We start from the raw sequence: 18,610 nt of genomic DNA, 5'->3' as shown, positions 1-18,610 counted from the left end.
TATCAATAAAACCCGTGTTCTCGAAAAACGGGATAATATTACAATATTTTCATATAAAGTATTTTATAAAAAGTCGGGTTGGGATAATTATTCAATACGGGTATTAAATCAGATCATATTTATAGTTACTTAGCGGATAAGCAACTAATTTAACGATCCAAAACGATCCAACACGAACCAATATTTCATAAATATATATAGCCTTTTATTATTTCATTTTATTCGTAAAAATCATAATTAATCATTAAACATAAAAGAAATACAGAGAAAACCCCTAAAAACGTTACGTTTTTTATAATCAATCCTACAAACGAAGGCGTTATCGAACTCCGATTCGGGCGTGCAACATATCAAAACGAAGCTTTCGAAAAACTCTTTCTGAATCAACCATCTATTTGTGTGCAGAAATCACGGTATTTTTCCTATTTAATTAATTTATTTCGAATTATTTATGGATTAAATTAAGAATTTGTGTTCTTGATGTTTTTGATATGATTTAATGGCATAATCATGTAGATCTGTTCATCCTGGTCATTTTGGTATATTATATGACTGATTTGGAGTTCAATAACATGTATAAAATTAAGTTTGATTCTCGAATTGTTGAATTAGAGTTTATAGTTCATATGAATATTTTCAATTGAATTTAGGCGTTTCTTGTTTAGGGGTTATCTGTTAGAATTGATTTCATGTTTAAATAGACCGTTTAATGACGAATTGAATGATATATTTGGAATCAACAAACGATTCCTGGAAGGTGTTCATCGAAAAACGAGAAGTAATATCCTTTTAAGGGGGGAAGGATGTAATATCCGGGATATCGCGTGTTATTATTTTATCAATAAATGATTATTATATAATTATTATGTGATTTTTGGTGAGTTATCTGTTGATTGATATTAATAAATAGATGTATATATGTGATTAAATGTGAGTATGTTAATTGCAATATATCCAGAATAAAATATAGATAATTATGGTATTTTTCTAGTAATTTTTGGATCGTTATATGATTTTATAATGATTTACAGATTCAATAATTATTTTCTGAATAATTACAAATTACTTTATAAAGTCGGGAATCGTCCAACCTCAACCGTTTTTACGTTTTTACAACCCGAAACTCTTCCGAAAACTCCTTCCTTATCCAATCTGGTAATTCTGGACATTTTCCGTATTTTGACTTATTCGATATGGATTAAGGTTTGACCCGTACGTGTCCCAGCGTACAATTTTCGATACGATAATTATTTCGATATATCAATAAAACCCGTATTCTCGAAAAACGGGATAATATTACAATATTTTCATATAAAGTATTTTATAAAAAGTCGGGTTCGGATAATTATCCAATACGGGTATTAAATCAGATCATTTTTATAGTTACTTAGCGGCTAAGCAACTAATTTAACGATCCAAAACGATCCAACACGAACCAATATTTCATAAATATATATAGCCTTTTATTATTTCATTTTATTCGTAAAAATCATAATTAATCATTAAACATAAAAGAAATACAGAGAAAACCCCTAAAAACGTTACGTTTTTTATAATCAATCGTACAAACGAAGGCGTTATCGAACTCCGATTCGGGCGTGCAACATATCAAAACGAAGCTTTCGAAAAACTCTTCCTGAATCAACCATCTATTTGTGTGCAGAAATCACGGTATTTTTCCTATTTAATTAATTTATTTCGAATTATTTATGGATTAAATTAAGAATTTTTGTTCTTGATGTTTTTGATATGATTTAATGGCATAATCATGTAGATCTGTTCATCCTGGTCATTTTGGTATATTATATGACTGATTTGGAGTTCAATAACATGTATAAAATTAAGTTTGATTCTCGAATTGTTGAATTAGAGTTTATAGTTCATATGAATATTTTCAATTGAATTTAGGCGTTTCTTGTTTAGGGGTTATCTGTTAGAATTGATTTCATGTTTAAATAGACCGTTTAATGACGAATTGAATGGTATATTTGGAATCAACAAACGATTCCTGGAAGGTGTTCATCGAAAAACGAAAGCAGCGGCGGCGGATTTTTTTGTTGTTTTTCCGGCCGATTGGTTGATTGTTATCACGAATTGATTGCATAACAGAGTTCCTGGAGAAGTGTAGATGAATCCATGTGACTTTCGTGTGTTTCTGGGTTGGTTCAGTGTCGCCAAAAAAGCTCGGGACCGCCGTTAATGGCGATCACCGGCAACCGGTGACAGTGTTGACAGGGACGGGGACCAAATTGTAAAAAGGTCCGTGTGTTTTTGCTAGTTTTCCAAAACTTGGATTGCTATTTTAAAATCTTATAAAAATTAGATTGATGTTTTAAAAAATTTTAAAAAACTATATTTATGTTTATATTTTAAAAATCCCAAAAATAAATTCCAAAAATAAAATAAATCCCAAAATTATTCAAAAATCCCAAAAATTCATTATTTAATTTCTGAAAATTATTTTTAATTTAAAATTAAATCTTAATTATTTAATTAATTAATTTTAGTTGATAATTAATTAATTTAAATATTAATTGAATAATTAATTTAATTAGTTATTAATTTTAAATGATTTATTAATAAGATTTAATTATTTACTATTGACTTAAAGATTCTGAAAAATAGTTTCGAACTTTAAAATATTATTTAAAATTATTTTCAAGGCTCAATAATTGTTATAAAATTATTTTAAAGTCGGATTCGGGTATTCGAACCCTTTTATTTAATTTTAAAATGATTCGAAGACCCATTTTAAGTCTGAAAAATATTTAAAAATTCATTTTAAATACTCGGAAAATCATTTTAACCCCGAATCTTTGTTGAATAATTTTTTTAATTGAATATCTTACGTGCTATGTGCCATATGTGATCTGATTAGTGTATAAAATGACTGTAAGTGCATTGTTTGGCTGTTTTATTCATAACTTTCAATCTGTACGCCGGATTTGGGTGAAACGAATGGTAGATAGAAGCTTGTAACGAATAGAACGAGATGAGAATGAGTATTGATATGTAAATGTGATATGTAACAGAGGAATCGAGACGTAGAAAGGAAAAGCAAGTGATTGACGAGTGGGAACCAACTGACAAGTGCTAGTAAAGTAAAAGCAGATTGATAAGGCAAGTGATTTTATTCTTCTTGATTATATTGCAAGTATTTTGAACTCCCTTCATTATGTTACAATTGTTCAAAATAGTTCGTATTCTATATTGCAAGTACTTTGAAGTACTTAACCCAAACCCTGACTCTTATTGATCTTGAGCCATAAGCCTAATTCTTCATAAACCGTTGATTGTTAAATTCTCAGATACAAATCACACATATACGATACTACTCCACAATTACATATCTACCACATACTGATTCCTGATACGAAATTGCTTAACCTACCGACCCTTATATCTTGTGTAATAGAAGACCAATTCTTGTAACTCTTGAACCCTTGGGTCTTCTGCTTTTTGATTTTTTCCTTGATTGAAACCCAACCTTTATGATTTCCTTGTTATTTCATGGAATTTCAGATCATCCTATGCTTCAAGATAAATGTTGTTTATGATTCAACTATTGGATTACATTGCTTATCATATTGTGATTCTAGAATTGGATTGTTTTTAAATATGGACCAGATACGTGGTCGGACCAGATTCGTGGTCATAATAGGCCAATGTGTGCCTTGGATCCAGTATATAGAGCAAAGCTGGGAGCCTTGCTCGGGGTTAGCGCGTGACTGATTAGCAGCCTAACCTTGTTTTTTTAAAAAAAAAAAATGAATATCCAATTCTAATTATTGTTTATCAGTAAACTTGATTTCTTATATCATTTCAATTGATCATGGTTAATCTCAGTTACTGTCATCGTGACTTGCTGAGCTAGTTAGCTCACTCTTGCAAATCTGTTTATATTCTTTTTCAGTGAAAAAGGAAACAGGTGGTAGCGAGGATCCCCAGACAAGTGTGCGAGTTAGGTATCCAGGTTGAGGTGGAGTAAGCTAGCAGATGATGTTTGGCTTAGTTTGTGTTGATAGTTTGTAATAAAGTTTAAACTTCCGTTGTAAGATAAATAAACTGGGATTTGGTACGTTTGTGTAATAAATAAGATTGTGGCTTGTGGACATACTTTAAACTGCGTCGATCCATGGATTATGGTTAATAGGGTCATTTCATATATATTATTATATTCACAAGCAGGTTTAAATATGGTGTGTGTGTTGTGGGCCCCAAACTTCTGACCCGGGTTTGGTGGGCGTTACACTATTTCCCTCATTTTGCAATGTTTTGCTATTTTTTCATTATATTAACAATGTTTTAAATTTTTTTCCGTTAACTTGTGAATTTTAATAATGTCCAGGTTTGTTCGATGTGTTTGGAATTGTGTTTCATGGTTGTTGATGGCTTCTTAATGAATATTGATGTTGCCAATAGTGGAGTTAAAATTTGGCTGGTGGCATTTTTAGTTTTTAGCAATCGGTTGTTGTTTTCATCTTATATATAATGTAGACAATACCAACTAATATTGAATGACTGGATATAAATTTATTAAGAATTTTATTTTTATTTAAAAATGTTTATGTATTATGTGTCTTTAGACATATTGTGAAAAACAGGTGGCTTTTGAAAAATATGGCTGATTTTTTTAAAAAAGCTTGTATAATGTGTGGTTGTTATGTGACAACAGAGGTAGAAAGAAAGAGGCAGAAAACATAATTTATGCATCTGTTATCGGAGAGATGACGCAAAATATTTACTTTATACTGCTGTTATGCACCATTATGCGTCTGTTAAAACATGACGCAAGAAAGCTTATACATATGTTCAATATAAACAGTCGTTTATGCGCTTGTCCAATACTTTATACGTCTGTTGCAACCAGACATTTAATACCTAATTTGCGTTTGTCCTCAACAGACACATATGCCTCAGAGCTGATACGTCTCCTCCATATGCGTCTGCTGAAAACAGACGTATATGACCTTTTTCAACAGACGCGTATGACACTTTTTGTACTAATGTTTACAGTTAATTAATTATCACTACAAACACACTTAAGTTGTTGAGTTCAACCAAGCCTAAACACTTAACTTGGTTTACTGATAATAACTTGAATTTTTTTTAAAGAAAAATATAAAAACACACATTCACCCCTGCTCTGTGTGCATTTCATACCTAACACAATGATATAATAGTAGATGGAATATGATTAAGTATTGTATTTATGGTTATAATTCAAATCCCCGTCCGTGTATTTCTCAATATATGTATATTTGTTGCAACAATATTACAACAAACTATCAAAAATCCCTTCTATATATAATTGTGCTACATGATTATAATATTAGTGAGATATTTTATTCTCGTGAAATGACATATTTGCCCATGTGTTTATTATCTATTAAAAAAATATTGTTAATGGGAATTGAACCTGAGTATACTCAATCACCAAGACATCTTTAAACAACTACACCAAACTATCACTTGTGTTTTTCGTCATACATATAATATGTGAGTGTCATTTCATAAAGAGACATTTGATTTAACTACAAACATAAATATTGAATTATTTGTGGAGTTAATTTTAATTAATTGAATTTAAATATAAGTTCAAACATAATATATTAACAAATTATTACCTTACTTATTAATAATTTTTATGTTTAAAAATATGTTTTAAACCATTTTTATATAAATTAAAAAAATCCAAAGCCGTAGATTTTTTTCAAATTTACTGAAAATAGATTCACATATTATATATATATGTGTGTGTGTACTTCAGCTGAATTCGAAATCATAACTTGATCCAATTTTTTTTTAAATAGTTGAAATACTTCAGCTTAATTTGAATTCGGAATTTGGCCCATTTTTTTGAAAAATATTCGTTATTTGGCTATGTGAATTTACTGCGTTAGTTTAGTCAATTTTAAATACGAGTTTGACAAAGACATCTGATCAATAAGACATAATATTTTATATCAATAAAATGTGTTTGATATTTTTTATAAGATTAGTTATATAACTAATATGTATCAAATTTACTAACTTAAATCAAGATGAGCTATTTCATGGACTTGAATTACATGAAATTTGACATGAGTCGTTACAAATTTATTTGATCACCCAAACTTCCAAGATGTGTGCTTGCAACAGAAGTTATGAACCCAATTGATTTCGATATAGTCTCTAACCTATCAGATTAGATAAAAGGCTCGATGTTGAAAATAAATAATTATTATTTTATTAGTATATGAAAAAATGTTGTAATCATACACGAAAAAAGGCGACAAAAATTAAAATAACGTTATATTAATACCTATAGCAGAGAACAATCTATTTCTGACCTATATAAACACCGTCAAAACTATAATATATTCTAAAATACATATATCTCATTTGACATACTCATATTGTTAACTACACGTCACTGACATGAATATAACAACCTTGTCCCGACACTTTAATACAAGATCATTGAAGTTAGACGGAAACATTGTCGATTCCAAATACAACAAGTTTTAGTTACCTTACACCCATAAATACTGGACCTACACAAATTACAATTAGTATCGACATATCTTTAACTCAAAGATCACATTTACCCAAATTATCTATCATGATTATAATTATCAAAGCCTGAAAAGAAAAAAACTGTAAACACTGCACAATATTTCATCACTCAACGGTCTAAACAATCATTGGTACAAGGTGCTTCGAGTGATATTGTTTATATACTTCAAATAAATTATGAAGAACTATACATTTTATTTTTAACATAACCCGCACAAATTAAGATTCAAAAATCATGTGCTTTGCATTACAAAATATTGCTAGAAAATGACCAATGTCTTGCACGGGTTATTATACTAGTAAAAATAATATTGCATCAATTGTCAAAAATAACGAAGTATATGTACATGAAATTTTTTTAATTTTTTTAAAAATAAGAAAGGGAAATTTAAAATAACCATGCATCGCACAATATATAAGTTAATATACATAAATTTTAGTCAACAAGTTATGTTTTACTAGGGCTCGGCATTCGGTCGGTTCGATCCAAAACCAGACCGAACTAAATAAACCGAAAAACCGAATTATTATTTTTTCTTGGACCGAACCGGGCCAAAATTATATTATGGACCAGACCGAACTGAAATAATTCGATTCGGTCCGATTTTGGACCGAAAGGACCGAATTGTTTTAAAAAAATAAAATTGTATTAAAATTTTAAACCAAAAATTATAAAATCTAAACTATAGTTAAAGGAAGGTGATATGTAGAGTTCTAAAATACAATTATAAATTAAAAATTATGATTATAATTTTTAAGATATATGTAAAATATATATAATATAAAATTATATTATTTATGATTTGGTTTATTTCGGTCCGGACCGAAATATTTTTTACAAGAACTGGACTGAACCGAACTTTATTTCGGTCTATTCGGTCTAGACCGAACATATCGAATTTTGAAAAATCAGGATCAAACCGAACCGAATTAGCACAGTTCAATCCGGTTTTTCGGTTTCGGTTCGATGTTGCTCAGCCGTACCTTTTACAATTTGTTCAAACTAAAACATGTACTTGTTCAGAAATATCACGGATAAGTCCATTTAATAAAATAGAATAATAATATAATACTTTATACATCCCTTTTTAATTATCCCGATTTGACTAATGAATTAAATCTAATTCACTTATTATTTTGAAAAAAATGGAAAGTTACTGAATTGAATAATTAATTATGTTTCCAATGATATATTTTTAAAAATAATTTCAATTATATAACAAACATAAAATTCAGTCAAGATTCTGTAATTTGACCACAAGTCAAATATTAAGATAAAAAGGGTACAAAGAAATTAATAATGAACAACCAATTATCTTCTTCGGCTAAAACAAATTACTTTTTATTTTTTCTCCTAACAAAATCAACTTTTTTCCAAAAATAGCATGCACAATATTTATTTAGAAATAAAATAATAACATTATAATTATTAATACCAAGCAATTACCTTTTTCAACTAAAACACGATTCAAATTCAATTCAAATTAAAAATATATATTAAAAAATTATAATCAAATTAAATAAAAAAAATTATTTAATACTAAAAGTACAGGCCAATTAAAATTAATATTTCAAAGAAATGATTAGAAATATATTTTAAATTAATCATTTCATCCACCAGCCAACAAAATATATGATATTGGACATGATAACTCAAACTCGTACAACCTTAACACCGATTTCTAATTTTAAATAATACCACTTCGTAGAGCTATAATTCGAGTCGGGTGGCTCGCAAGCTTATCCGGCTAAAACTCGTTGAAGTGGGCTTGTCTCGGCTCATTTAATTAAACGAGGTGATTCGACGCGACTCGTGAAATTAATCAGTCGAGTTCAGACTTGATTAGTTAAAACAAGTTAACTCGGTTCGATTCGATTAAACTCTGCTTGAGCCTCGAATTTCCCCTCGCCGGGTCCGAGTTATAGCAGTACCACCCCGCGAACCAAAACCCAAACAAAATTATAAGAAATCGACAGAAAATTATTTAACAAAAAAAAAAATAATAATAAAGATGAAGTGAAGTAGTAGTATTAATTAGGGGATCTCATCCGAACCCGACCCGCAGACCCAACTTGGGCTAGGGGTTTTTCGTGGTTTGGGGAAGGGTTTTGCCATTACCTTGTTTTTTTGTTGAACTTCCCTAACTCTCTCCAAATATAAACCCCCATTGAATAGATAGAGAGTTACATACATATATAATAGCCGCACCGGCGAAATCAGTTGAAATCACTCATCGATATCAACAATGGCATCTCTCGTACCTCCGGCGGCCACTCCTAAACCCACCGAGAAAGTCGATTACATGAACTTGCCTTGTCCCATTCCTTACGAAGAGATTCATCGCGAAGCTCTCAGTTTGTTCTCCCCCTCTCATTCCATCTTAATTGTTTAATTTAGTCTTAATTGATAATTTATGTATTTGTATACTCAATGCTGTTTAGATTTGTGTGTTTTGTTTAGTTGATTTGTGTTTATTGGTTGTGATTGGTGATCTGTGTTAAGGGTTTGGTCGGATAGTTAAGTTTGTTTGTGGATCTGTGACTGTTTCGATACCGTAATTATGTTTAAAGTATTACTTTTTAGTGACACTAGGACTGATAATTATGTACTTGATTTAGGTCAAGTATAAGTCAATTACCTAGCATTCGTAATATGCCAAGACATGTTTTTTTTTGTCAAACTGATGCCATGAACTATGTACTGAGCTTAAGCTTGGAGGTTTAGGGTTGGTTGGGTAAATTGGGATTTAGCACATTAGTGTAGGCCGTAGGATAAGGCTATGGTGCCGGTCCTTTATACGAAGGTGTTTTGGGCTTAATTGAGGGCAACACCTTTTTTTTTGTGTGTTTGTTAATATTGTGCACGCGTACTTTGTGTAAGCTTACTTTATGTAATTTACTGTAAGATTTTTGTCAGCTTACTTGGTGCATGTGTTTATTGCTGGCATTATTGCATACTCATGGTTATACTAAGTTTTTGAGTTTTCTCAATACTTTTCCATTTTTCTAGAATAGTTGCCGTTTTTTTCCAGAAATTATATAAGTGATTTTTCAACACTTCTTGTAACTTTACAATTGATTTTTATAATTGCACAAGGGTGTACATTTGTTAGTATAGTAATTTTTACTTTTCTTAAAACCTACCTCTGAGTAGAACATACTAGGTATTTTTTTTTATATACCAATTAAATCAAGCTCCGAGTTTATTTGGTAAGCTATTTGTCTTGAAAGCTCATTTTTTATCTCCAAATGTGACATCATCTGCTATGAATACAAAAATTCTGCTATATGCTAGTAAAGAATGTGGCTAGTGACATCACTGTTGCATTCTTAGTGTATTTTGTTCATGGGAATCCCTGCTTTCATTTGTTAATATCACTTCTCCTTTTTATATTTGTTTGCAGTGTCCTTAAAGCCAGAAGTGTTCGAGGGATTTCGTTTTGATTTTAATAAAGGAATGAACCAAAACTTCTCGCTTAGTCACAGGTACTTCAACTCTCAATGTATCTTTTGACATTTGCTCAAAATCGCCCTTCCAATCTTGTTAGATTTTTACTGGTCTTGTCAATAATAGCCTTCTTAATTGTATTCGCTAGTGTGTTCATGGGACCTACTGAAGTCCCTTCTCAAGATCCCAAAACAGTAATTAAAGTTCCTACTTCTCACTACGAGTTTGGTGCCAACTTTATTGACCCAAAAGTATGTATTCTCTACTGATTTCAGTGTATCAGCTCTTTCGTGTAAACAAAATCTATACTGATACAGCATGCATGGTTGTGTAACAGTTGATGCTTATTGGGAGGGTGTTGACAGACGGGAGAGTCAATGCAAGATTGAAGTGTGATTTGTCTGAGAATCTTACGCTGAAGGGCAATGCTCAAGTACACATATGCTAACATGCTTCTTTTTGTTTGTAAATTTATGTTTTTGGTGGCAGCGGATTTCAGTCAGTGTGAAGCTTGAATTATTTCTTTCTTTCCTTTCAGCTTACAAATGAGCAGCACATGTCACATGGCATGGCGACTTTTGATTACAAGGTACACACACACAGATATATGTACATATGTATATATATCATGTTAAGATCTTAGTTTTATTAGTATCTCAGATACATTTTTCACTAGCTCTGTGTTGATTACTGCTGATGGGGTAGTTTACTTTTTTATACAGTTTAACATATTGTTTAAACTTTATGCAAGTCCTTTATCTTCAATTTTCCTTGTATACTCAGGGTCGTGATTTTAGGAGTCAGTTTCAACTTGGAAATGGTACTTTGCTTGGAGCTAGTTACATCCAGGTAAATGACAGTGCCTCAAACTACTAAATATGGGTTATGTTCTATAACTCTTAACAATTTGAATTTTAATACCTTTCTGTAAAAAAGATTTGCTGCACTTAGCTCTTGATGAATTTTCATTTATTGAAATAGTAGCAGAGTATCTTCTGCACACTTCTCTGTTGGTTAACCGTATCAATATCCTTATTTATTCTTATTTCCGGTACTTCATATTACGTGCAGAGCTTGACTCCACATCTGTCATTGGGTGGCGAAGTATTCTGGGCTGGTCAGGCTCGCAAGTCCGGGCTTGGTTATGCTGCAAGATACAACACAGACAAGATGGTATATGTTATTTGAACATTATTATACATTTCTGTATTCCATTTGCTTTGTAAGTTACTTATAGAAGCCAAGATGTAGTACTGCCACTTTTGGACAGTACCCTCTGGAGTCTTATCTAAGGCAGTGATATGAACCTCTTTTGGTTGAGGGTCAACTATCTAAAATTGTATGCTGCTACATGCTTATGAAAGCCTTTCAGTTCTATTTTACTTTCCCATCTGTTGTTTATTCACGTTTCTCAGATGAATGTTGACATGACTGCTGTCATCTTACCTTAAATATTGATATACAAATTTAACTTTTGTAACTTTTCTGGGGCTGAAATGGACAGTCATTTAAGGTCAAGAAAAGATTTTATTATTATCGTTTTATTCACTGTGTCTTCTATTATGTGCAGGTTGCCACCGCACAAGTTGCCAGTACTGGGATGGTTGCTCTGAGCTATGTTCAGAAACTATCTGAAAAGGTCTGTTGTCAGTCTATACAAATTTAATTGGGAATATCGGTATAGCTGTTTATATCTATTTTTGCTGCAGGTTTCTCTTGCAACGGACTTCATGTACAACTACATGTCTAAGGAAGTCACTGCAAGTTTTGGTTATGATTATATTCTCCGTCAGGTGATTTCTAATTTGAAAACATGCTAATTTATATTGTTCTTCTTTTGACTCATATGTTGACATATTAAATATATGAAATCGGTACATCTCACATTGTAGTGTGTGTGTATATATTTTGTATTATGTATATGCCGCAGATGCCTATATTTATATCTGTAAACTATATTATCTATCATGTCTACATATGTACAGATATTTGTTTGTGGTCTGGCTGTAACCTGATTTTGCTTTTCCATTGTTGACCGTTGTTGAGTGGTGCCTATTTTCTGTTTTTGATCATATCTCAAGCAAGAAACATATATGGTTTTAATTCTCTTGTTTTTGAATATACATTCATATTTCCCCTTGCATAAAAATAATTTGCAAGTAGGGAATGATTTGACTCTTGCTAAAAATATTCTACTCTGTGAATAAACAAATCATGTGTAGATGACTTGGTTCATAATGTACAGAAGAGAAGGTACTTGCAACATCCATACAAGTTTATCTAGTAAAATAACTTCAGCTATTTATACGTAGCAACCTAGTAGGTCTAACATAGACAATGGTGTGCTCATTTTTAAATTAACATGCCTATTTTGTTATTTATTTTGTGTTCGATTAGTATTTAATGAATGTTTATGTATAACTGCCCTCATTTTGGTATGATATTTTGTTTTAAACTACCTCATTCTTACTTTGTTTTCGTCTTTATGACAGTGTCGTCTTAGAGGGAAAATTGACTCCAATGGCTGCTCATCTGCTTACCTGGAAGAACGTTTAAATATGGGTCTTAATTTTATACTTTCAGCAGAGGTTAGTCCTGGTCTTTTGGTTGATGTCTTTAATTTATCCTCGAGAAATAACATCCAATACTGGTTTCCATATTGCGATCCGAAAAACAGTTTCAAATCATTTGAATTATGTTGGGAATAAGAAGTTTATAGCTATTTTTTCTAGTTTGTGTTTAAACCCAGTAGGGCAAACTAAGCAGAACAGTGTGCATGAGAGGCTGTACGAGCAATTTGAGAAAATTCAAAAAGTTCCTGCAGTACTGACAACTATTCCTGTAACAGCTGCATGTATGGTGGTGTTATTCTGCTGTTGTATGCAGGACTTTTGAGGACTTGCCAAAAAATAATAAGGAACAATCTGAGAATGTATACTGACAGTTTATTATGACAGTGTCTTAGACTCTTTAGTGAAGATTGTTTTCGTTAAGCATTTAAACTTTGTGCCTGAAAGTAAGGAAGTAGACCTCTTTTTAAGTCCGGTTAATTAAGGGAAGACATTAGAATGAACTTGTATTGTTTCCTGCTCCATACTTTTCATTTATTCTTATCTTGTATTTTGGGATATAAATTTTAACTAGTTTTCAATGTATGCATTGCAGTTAGATCACATGAAGAAAGACTACAAGTTTGGTTTTGGCCTAACAGTAGGAGAATAGACGACATGTTTTATTCTATAGTTCAGCTTCAAGCTTTGTTGCTACAAGCAACTCAGCATGTGTCGGAGTTGATTATTTCTATGATTTTATCTACTAGAGGAAGGTCGAAGGGTTTTTTTGTACTCAATACGTGACAATTATTTTGTGGAGTGAGTTCAGTTACTGACCATAGTCTTCGCATCCTTCATGGTTTTACTTTTCCAATATGGAGCTTCAGTTACCATATAAAGTTGTAGAGTATTTTAAATTGGGAATTTAAAAATTACTGCGGGATCACATTTGTTACAAATAAATTACCTTGTATGCTAGGCCAAACTTTTGTTTGCTGGAGAGGTTCAGTTTCTTCTTTTGGCCTGATCTTTTGTAGAAAACGTATCCTGTGCTTGTTATATTCTGTGAAATTTGCAACATGATCTTCGACTGAGAATGGTATCAGTTACGGAATACTCCTAGTTGAGAGAATATATAATTGCAACTCGTAACATATATTCATGTGTCAAGTGTATGCTAGCCGTTTAGATGTGCCATTGAAGAATGTATTGTTCACTGAATCTTTGATTATCGAATTATTCATGTGTCAAGTGTATGGTGGTCAGTTGGATGTGTTATTGAAGAATCTAAGAATGTTTTGTTCACTGATTCTTTTATCAGCAATGTAATTACTAGTTTTGAATATTCTGTATGTAGTTGAGATTAGGTTTGAGAACTTAACCCTATGCCTGAAGCGCAGAACTGGATTTAAGCTACAATACAGATTAGTTTGCTTATTGCTTGATACCAGCCTATAAGCTATAGCAGGGGGTTGGAACAAAGATATTAAGATGGTGAGACGGTTCTGTTATTATGAATGTAAGTTGACAATTGAAACTGATATGAATGGCGTCACATGAAAGGGAGAAATAAGTGTATTTGGGCTTGGCTGATGACAATAATAAATCAGAAATGAAGGGTAAAGTTGGGTAATACTGAGACATCAAAGATGTATAGTGACAGTATTAAGGGCCACCACACCAGTAATTTGTCATGAATGAATTATTTTATGAATCTATGATGGCGTTGATATATATTAAATAAGTAATAAATGGCAGAGGATAATGTGTGAATGAATGGTAGGACTGTTTTTTAATTGGGGGGATATGATAGATATGTATGAGGAGTGGAGGATGAGTCATCATCGGCGACTGCAACTTGTCATTATTATTATTATTATTATTATTATTATTATTATGTTCTGAAAATAGAATAGAATAATACAAAGAAGGTGGGTTTTGTGATTAAAGTTCACGGTATTCCTGGTCTCTTTAGACCGACTTCCTAGAACCCATCTACCTTATCCACATTGAGTATTTATCTGCATTTGTCCCTTTTATGTGACACTGGTAAAACATTTATAGGAGTATCAAACAATTATTTCCTAAAAACATGAGATTTTTTAATATATGTTTATGAAACTGTATTAAGAGCAATTATATTTTCGTTATTTACTTTCTTAGTTTATTTGAATGTATGGAGTATTTTTTATGTGAAAGTAATCAGAGATGAACATTCAAATATTATTGACACATAAGGGTATGAATAAAAAAAATGCAAATATCATTCATAAGAGATTAAGAGTGATAAATCGTTGGATAGCTCAAGTGGTAAAGGGCTTATCCTCTGTCGTCCCAGATCCTGGGTTCGATCCTGACTCACCCCGAGAATTGTTGAGAACAGATACTCATTTGTAAGGCTATAAGCCAAAATTAGTCAAAAAAAAAAAAGAGTGATAAATCGTATGAAAGCCCCAGTATGATACTTCATGTTCGTTAGTCACAATTTTTTTTTTCACTCATTTATTTTAAACATCATTTTCATTTAAATTTTATTTTGTATGTATTAAAATTTAAACCTCAATAATAATATATTTTTGTTATATGATATGTAGTTGTATACTAATAAATAATAAAAATTATCTAAAATTTAAATATACCTTGTCATTTTCATGTCACAATAATAAAGTTGTGCTATATTTAATAAGAATCAATATCTTACAAAAAAGTCTAAAACATAGTATCTTTTTTGTTAGGCTTTTGCCGCTTGGTAGTGTCAGACAGTCTAAGAAAGAAATTAATGTTATGTTTTAATAGAGCTCTCGGTGTTGGAATTCACAAGTGATAAATAAATCTTAAAAATCAAACATGTTAAATTTAAGTTATGCTTTAATTGAGATCTAGGGGGGTTAAATTCACACACAGGTAAATCTTGTTAACGAAAGAAGTTAATAACAACTTGTTTTTTATTAAAAAAAATATTATGGGGAAGATATTTAAACAACTCTCCGATATTAATATTAATATAAGATAATTGGATATATATAATTTAGGTGCTTTGAATTGGTATCATGGTATGTAGTGTACACTATTATTTTAGTATAATGTAACAGAACAGAAAGTGAAAGTGTGAAATTTTATAAATTTGATGATATAACTTGGAAGCTAAACTGGTTATCTTTTAAGCTCTCTGTGTGCAACAACAAACAACTAGTGTGTGTGACTTCCTCTTCTACTCAGATCTCTCTCTCATCAGGTAATAATCTCCCTCAACTTCTCTTTTCTTCATAGCTTTTGACATACTAGACAAAGTCTTAAAGGAGAGTGACAATTTTTGGTTAAATAAATCCTGGTGAATATGTGTGAAATCAAGAAAATTATGTAGAGTTGTCCTAACATATATTATGTATATGTTGTTGTTTTGTTATGTTAAAGTTATTGGATAAAAGGGGTTGTTACACTTAAATATGCTTGAAAAGTTTTCGGTACCTGATTAGTTTGTGACAAACTTCACAAATAAGTGATTTTCATGTATTCAGGACTCACCAAGTACAGATCTTTCAATTAAGTTGCTATTTCATCATCTTGGGTACTTGCAACTGGCACCTATTAATGAGTTTTTTTTTTTTTTTTTAATTAAAGTTAATAGTTTTATTTTATGACTGCTTTATAATGATCATGGATCTGTGAGGGAAAAAAAGTGCATTTCTTGTCACTGATGTCATTTTACTGGAATATTGTGTTTGAGAATTTGTAACTTAATTTTTCTTGAGGAATATCTGCTACGTGGAGTAGACATGACTAGTGTTTTGTACCCTGACTAGATATTGTTTCAGAATGGCTGCAATGCAAGGAGGATTTCGATCAATCTTGTCAAATGGAAGTATCCTCAGGAATGCAGTTCTGCAACGTGTTCGTTTGGGAAATCCAGTTCTGCGACCTCTTTTCTTTTCACGTCAAGAGTCAGTCTCATCTGCTCGCATAGAAGAGCATGGTTTTGAGAGCACCACGATTTCGGACATTTTGAAAGGCAAAGGGAAAAGTAATGATGGCTCGTGGCTTTGGTGCACCACTGACGACTCTGTGTATGATGCTGTGAAGTCGGTATGTATCTTTGCACTTTATTTATTCTGCTGCTGTCACTTGGTTGTGCACAAACTATGCAGTCAATTGTAGACAGTTTTCATACTTAAAAATAATTTGATGGTGATTATTTGCCAATGAATAATGTCCTTTGCAGATGACTCAGCACAATGTTGGAGCCTTGGTAGTGGTAAAACCCGGGGAGCAAAATGCAGTTGCCGGAATCATCACAGAAAGAGGTATGCGTAGTTGCAAGCTTATGTTTCTCAAACCTTCTTTATCAAATCATGGAGTTTTAGCCTGAGAAATTAGTGCAATTAAAGCAGGGACAGGAGCTCTTGTTAAGATCAATGTTAGCAAAGATGAGAACAGAGAACATACTACAGTATTCTAGTTCAGTAGTGATACGTGTATATATGCTAAGGCAGCACAAGGTGTATCTGTTATTTCTTGATGCACCTTAGTCTGCAACATTTATGTTATCGTCGTATAAATAAAATTTGTGAATAACTGTTTTCTTTCTCCATCCAACTTTGACACAAAAGTAGACAAAAGTAGAGGCATTCCTAGGATATAGGAATGATGTGCTTGTATTTCCTGGGATGATATTGGGCCTTCCAAGTATCACCCTAGCTGTTGTATCATTCACCCAAGACTCTTATATCATAATGTTGCTATGCCTAGATCATTATGTGTGGCCGTCCATAAAAAGAACTTTATAGCTCAATTTTACACATTACAGCTTACCTGGCTGCTTAAACTCTGACTCACTCTCAGATATAATTCCTCATTTGCAGTTTACTGGTTATATAATGACATGCTTTAATGTTAATATTCCAGATTATCTCAGGAAAATCATAGTTCAAGGACGATCATCCAAGTCCACCAAGGTTGGGGATATCATGACTGAAGAGGTATTAGTTGTGACTAATTGCAGATAACTATATAAAAAGAAAGTTCTTAAATTTTAGTATGACATTCTCATCCTGAGTAATTGCTAATATATAATTTATACACTTGCCTTGAACGGTAATTGCAGAACAAGCTTATCACTGTTACACCTGCAACAAAAGTTTTGAAGGCAATGCAACTGATGACAGGTAGAGCATTTTATAATTTTGTACTTAAATAGAAAAAAGATAGCAACTCGTTTGTCTAGCAACGCTTTCCCTTGACAAATAAAAGGGATCGTTATACTTACGATAATGTTGTCGTTGGCAGATAACCGCATCAGGCACATCCCAGTAGTTGATGACAAAGGAATGATAGGAATGGTGTCCATCGGAGACGTGGTTCGTGCCGTGGTGAGTGAGCATCGAGATGAACTGAACCGCTTGAATGCATTTATTCATGGAGGTTACTAGATGATGACGACAATGATGATGTTGACCAAGTTGCCTAATTAGTACTCTTACTGTTTGGGAAGCAGTAATTTCTGTAAATATTGTTTGTTTTAAAGTTGCACTTTGACTATGGGATGTCATTTGATGACGGTTTAAGAACCCGGACTCTCCCCTGGCTAATAATGAGCACCCCTGATGCTGTTTGAACTGCTCACTTGCTTGTTGCATATTTCCAGAAGCTCTGTTTTTTCTTGCTAAATACAGTATATTTTAGTAAAAAGTAGTGCTGGTCTATGAAAAGACGGAAAATATTTACACAATAAAACGCATTGCTCCTTCAATTCGAAACAACTGTTTCACTTGTCACTTACCAGGGTAAAAACGAATTCTGAGTAATTCTGGCTCTTAAGAGTTTGGGTAGCTAAAATAATATAAAATAACAGTTTGCTAAAATTTAGATGATGAAAAAGGTATTTTGCTCCAATGTTATTAGGGTGAAAAATCAAAATACCCACCATTTAGGCAGATATGCCCAAAATATCCACCGGCGGGAAAGCTGCGCAAAATATCCACTGAATACGCATTATCATCATATATATTCTATTTTTTTAAAAAATACAAAGAATATGCATGTGAGACATACATAT

The 18,610-nt window shown here is 32.0% G+C and overlaps 2 protein-coding genes across 3 annotated transcripts; both read left to right on the top strand.

Moving 5' to 3' along the window:
- The first annotated feature begins 8,618 nt into the window (after positions 1-8,618).
- Positions 8,619-13,560, top strand: LOC141707566 (mitochondrial import receptor subunit TOM40-1-like). The gene is made up of 11 exons (XM_074510792.1): positions 8,619-8,913; positions 9,963-10,044; positions 10,155-10,257; positions 10,344-10,439; positions 10,545-10,595; positions 10,790-10,855; positions 11,078-11,179; positions 11,577-11,645; positions 11,716-11,799; positions 12,499-12,594; positions 13,172-13,560. The coding sequence occupies exons 1-11, from the start codon at positions 8,805-8,807 to the stop codon at positions 13,226-13,228; spliced, it is 915 nt and encodes a 304-aa protein (XP_074366893.1). The 5' UTR covers positions 8,619-8,804; the 3' UTR covers positions 13,229-13,560.
- Positions 13,561-15,652: 2,092 nt separating this feature from the next.
- Positions 15,653-18,177, top strand: LOC141707564 (CBS domain-containing protein CBSX3, mitochondrial). 2 transcript variants are annotated; one of them, XM_074510790.1, is made up of 6 exons: positions 15,653-15,793; positions 16,374-16,641; positions 16,778-16,859; positions 17,461-17,534; positions 17,660-17,720; positions 17,842-18,177. In XM_074510790.1, the coding sequence occupies exons 2-6, from the start codon at positions 16,375-16,377 to the stop codon at positions 17,982-17,984; spliced, it is 627 nt and encodes a 208-aa protein (XP_074366891.1). In that variant the 5' UTR covers positions 15,653-15,793; position 16,374; the 3' UTR covers positions 17,985-18,177. The 2 variants fall into 2 exon arrangements, with proteins under 2 accessions (XP_074366891.1, XP_074366892.1); XM_074510791.1 differs by having other exon boundaries at positions 16,362-16,641.
- Positions 18,178-18,610: the final 433 nt, after the last annotated feature.

The sequence above is a fragment of the Apium graveolens genome, chromosome 2, assembly GCF_009905375.1.
Source record: "Apium graveolens cultivar Ventura chromosome 2, ASM990537v1, whole genome shotgun sequence".
NCBI lineage: Eukaryota > Viridiplantae > Streptophyta > Magnoliopsida > Apiales > Apiaceae > Apium > Apium graveolens.
The sequence above is the reverse complement of the archived record's forward strand: the minus strand, read 5'-3'. Positions and strand labels throughout refer to the sequence as shown.

Excerpts from the sequence above, each read along its gene's own strand:
- LOC141707566 (XM_074510792.1), top strand. The coding sequence starts at position 8,805 with ATGGCATCTCTCGTACCTCCGGCGGCCACTCCTAAACCCACCGAGAAA. Across the intron at positions 10,258-10,343 it reads CCAACTTTATTGACCCAAAA|TTGATGCTTATTGGGAGGGT; the intron begins GTATGTATTCTC and ends GTTGTGTAACAG. Across the intron at positions 12,595-13,171 it reads ATTTTATACTTTCAGCAGAG|TTAGATCACATGAAGAAAGA; the intron begins GTTAGTCCTGGT and ends TATGCATTGCAG.
- LOC141707564 (XM_074510790.1), top strand. The coding sequence starts at position 16,375 with ATGGCTGCAATGCAAGGAGGATTTCGATCAATCTTGTCAAATGGAAGT. Across the intron at positions 16,860-17,460 it reads CGGAATCATCACAGAAAGAG|ATTATCTCAGGAAAATCATA; the intron begins GTATGCGTAGTT and ends TTAATATTCCAG. Across the intron at positions 17,721-17,841 it reads GGCAATGCAACTGATGACAG|ATAACCGCATCAGGCACATC; the intron begins GTAGAGCATTTT and ends TGTCGTTGGCAG.